The sequence below is a fragment of the Triticum urartu genome, chromosome 6 (genome assembly GCF_003073215.2).
Source record: "Triticum urartu cultivar G1812 chromosome 6, Tu2.1, whole genome shotgun sequence".
NCBI classification, from domain to species: domain Eukaryota; kingdom Viridiplantae; phylum Streptophyta; class Magnoliopsida; order Poales; family Poaceae; genus Triticum; species Triticum urartu.
Genome location: NC_053027.1, coordinates 398,795,085 through 398,797,898, shown reverse-complemented (window position 1 = coordinate 398,797,898; position 2,814 = coordinate 398,795,085). Strand labels below are relative to the sequence as shown.

The 2,814-nt window shown below is 43.1% G+C and overlaps 1 protein-coding gene across 1 annotated transcript in view; it reads left to right on the top strand.

Annotated features, from left to right (window-relative positions):
• The window catches only part of LOC125516809 (protein ROOT HAIR DEFECTIVE 3 homolog 2-like), a 5,847-nt gene extending 5,619 nt beyond the window's left edge, over nucleotides 1–228 (top strand). The window contains exon 14 of the mRNA XM_048682117.1: nucleotides 183–228. Coding sequence (XP_048538074.1) covers nucleotides 183–228 — 46 coding nt within the window. The remainder of the gene's footprint in view (nucleotides 1–182) is intronic.
• The last annotated feature ends 2,586 nt before the right edge of the window (nucleotides 229–2,814 follow it).

The window sequence follows — 2,814 nt, the reverse complement described above, 5'->3', positions numbered from 1 at the left end:
ACCAAATAGCTCAGGGGTATCCAACGCAGATTCTTGGAGAAAAGGGTGGCTACAAGAAACCAACTGGATCACAAACTCAACATAGCGGTCAGGTGACAACCTGGTGATACCTCCGAGAAGATATTCGGAAAATCACGAACCACCGATATGTTACTAAGCTTGACAACAATCTTGCTTTTCAGGGCAAGACAATATGATCAACAGAGCAAGGGTTTGACAAAATCCTAACTCATTGATCGAAGAGTGCACCAGAAATAAGGACTAGGTAGCATGATCAATCTTAGGTTGATGATTTAATAACCAACACAATAAGAATGAGAGTGTTGTCCATTAACTACCAAGCAACAGAGTTGCTAGGAGTATAGATTTCGCACATCACAGTACACTTGTCGGCATTCCGGTTACAATAACACGGAAACTGAGGAATGAATAATGATGGCAATAAGTATCACTATGGCAAGAATCCATAAGAGGTGGTGCAATTCTCATGAGATTCTTGACATAAAGATGGTAACACTCCAAGGTAGACCAAAACAAAATTTGGATTGGCATTTGTTCTGCGGAATACAACTACTTTGACCCAATCCCAGAAATGGAGGAGGTACTGGAGTTTGTTTCTCCTAGTCATTCTGGAGTAGAATGGCTTGGCAGACCATAAGAGTAAAAGGCATCGATGAACAAGGATGCACAAATACTCCTAACTATCAACTGATACACGAGGGCCGGAATACAACTAAAGAGGGACAACTCAAAGGAACATGTATCTTTCTGAGTTGTGGATGCATAGATTAGTATGTCCAACGAGTTCAACATATTTCTTCCGGATAACCCATGCAGAAAGGTAGAACTGGAATAGTCACAACATGGAATCGAGAACTCATCAAGAGCACTCTGGTTGTGATCTTTTGGTTCAACGAGGAACTTCTGCCATAAGTAGTTCATGGTATTTCGAAGAGGAAAATGTCACGAACCTCGTGGACTATCACAAAGGTTACTAATATCGTAAGGAACTAGCAAACACTATCAACAAGAAGTAGGTAGGGTGAATCTCGGGTTCAAGAACCCATGAATAGAATACCTACTAACTAAATAACATCATGAGATGCTTTTGCGAATGGTGGCCAGAATCATCACACTAGGAACACAAAACATGGCTAGACTACTAGGTTACTCCCTAAAACACCTAGGGTCATAATCATAGCTCCAACATATATGTCGAGGCAGTAGAGTACCTCAACACACCGATTAGTGTGGTTAATCTGGCACAAAGTATAGCGAGAATAGAGGGAAAGGATTTTGCAAATGCATCAGATTGTTTAGAAACCTGGGATGACTCGGACAACATAACGGCTGTAAATGCTCGAAAAAGACTTGAGACATCCTGTAAAATAGCGGCATGACCACTCAAGACCACAAAATCAAGGTTCCGAGACCAACTTCTAACACATAGAAATACTAGAAACTGAATTGAGACTTGAATTCATCAATCCTATAAGTCTCTATCGTAGTAACTCGTCATCCTGATAGATAGATGAGAAGGCCTAGTTCTTAATCCCCGTAGAAAAGAAGAGGTTGACTCAGATCAGAAAGGCATAAGGTAAAGGAGTAAAAAGAGCCTTACGTTCCCTTCCACAATCAATTCCCTTATATAACTAAAGCATTTCTAGACTCAATTTTGACCAGTTTGGCTTGGTAATCCTACAGGCAGTCAGGCTCTGATACCAAAGCTGTCAGGACCCCGATCCTAAGTCACACCGATCTAGCATGTAACACATCATATCACTTTGCGGCCTCACGCACGGTATTCCCACGGGTGCCACCTTACCTGGCCCGGGACCGTTTGCGCCTTTTGGCTCACATATATGATAATGTCGCTAGCATCCATATGACAGAGAACCCGTGACGACATGACTAGTCATGAACCCAAAGTGGCACTAACTTACGGGAAAAGGCATACGTGAACCAACATCGAACGTGTCGGTCATCAGCGTGTAAATTCGGGCTGTAGCAACTGGGCTAACAGGACTCCGGTAAAATGGGCTATAGCAGGCTAGCAGGACTCCGGAGGTCATTGTGTGACATTTCCCCGAAGGGACAGACACATGAACGATGTGGATCACATGCCGGCTAGTCTAGGTGTTCCGGAGCAGTAGCAACTAGGCTAGCAGGACTCCGGTAAACCGGGCTGTAGCAGACTACCATGGCTCAGTGGAAGCACTAGACTACATTTCCCCATAAGAGAGGCTACCAAGGATAGACAACTAGGTTGTCGGATCCCACACATACCTAGCATTTGAATCATACACACAATATGCTCGATATGTGCAAATACAACATGGCATCACAACATGACTCTACAACTCAAGTATTTATTCAATAGGCTCCGAGGAGCGAGATATTACAAACATGGGTCTCATGACCCAACATTCAGAGCATACAAGTCAAAGCACATGCGGAAGCTTAACATGTCTGAGTACAGACATCTACAAATAAAAAGGTTGAGAAGCCTGACTATCTACCAGATCTTGCCGAGGGCACAAGATCGTAGCTGAGGTATCAAGCTAAACGTCGAAGTCCACATGGAACTCCTAGCGAGACTGAAGTCTCTCTGCAAAACATAAATTAAGCAAACGTGACTATAAATGTACCCAACAAGACTTACCAAATCGTGTACTCCTACCTAAGAACGGCTTCAATGAAACAACCCACCATGTACTCCTACATGGCCTCTCATCGATACCATGTAGGAGTACACGATTTGGTATGTCTTGCTGGGTACATTTGTACTCATGTTTGCTTAATTTATGTTTTTGC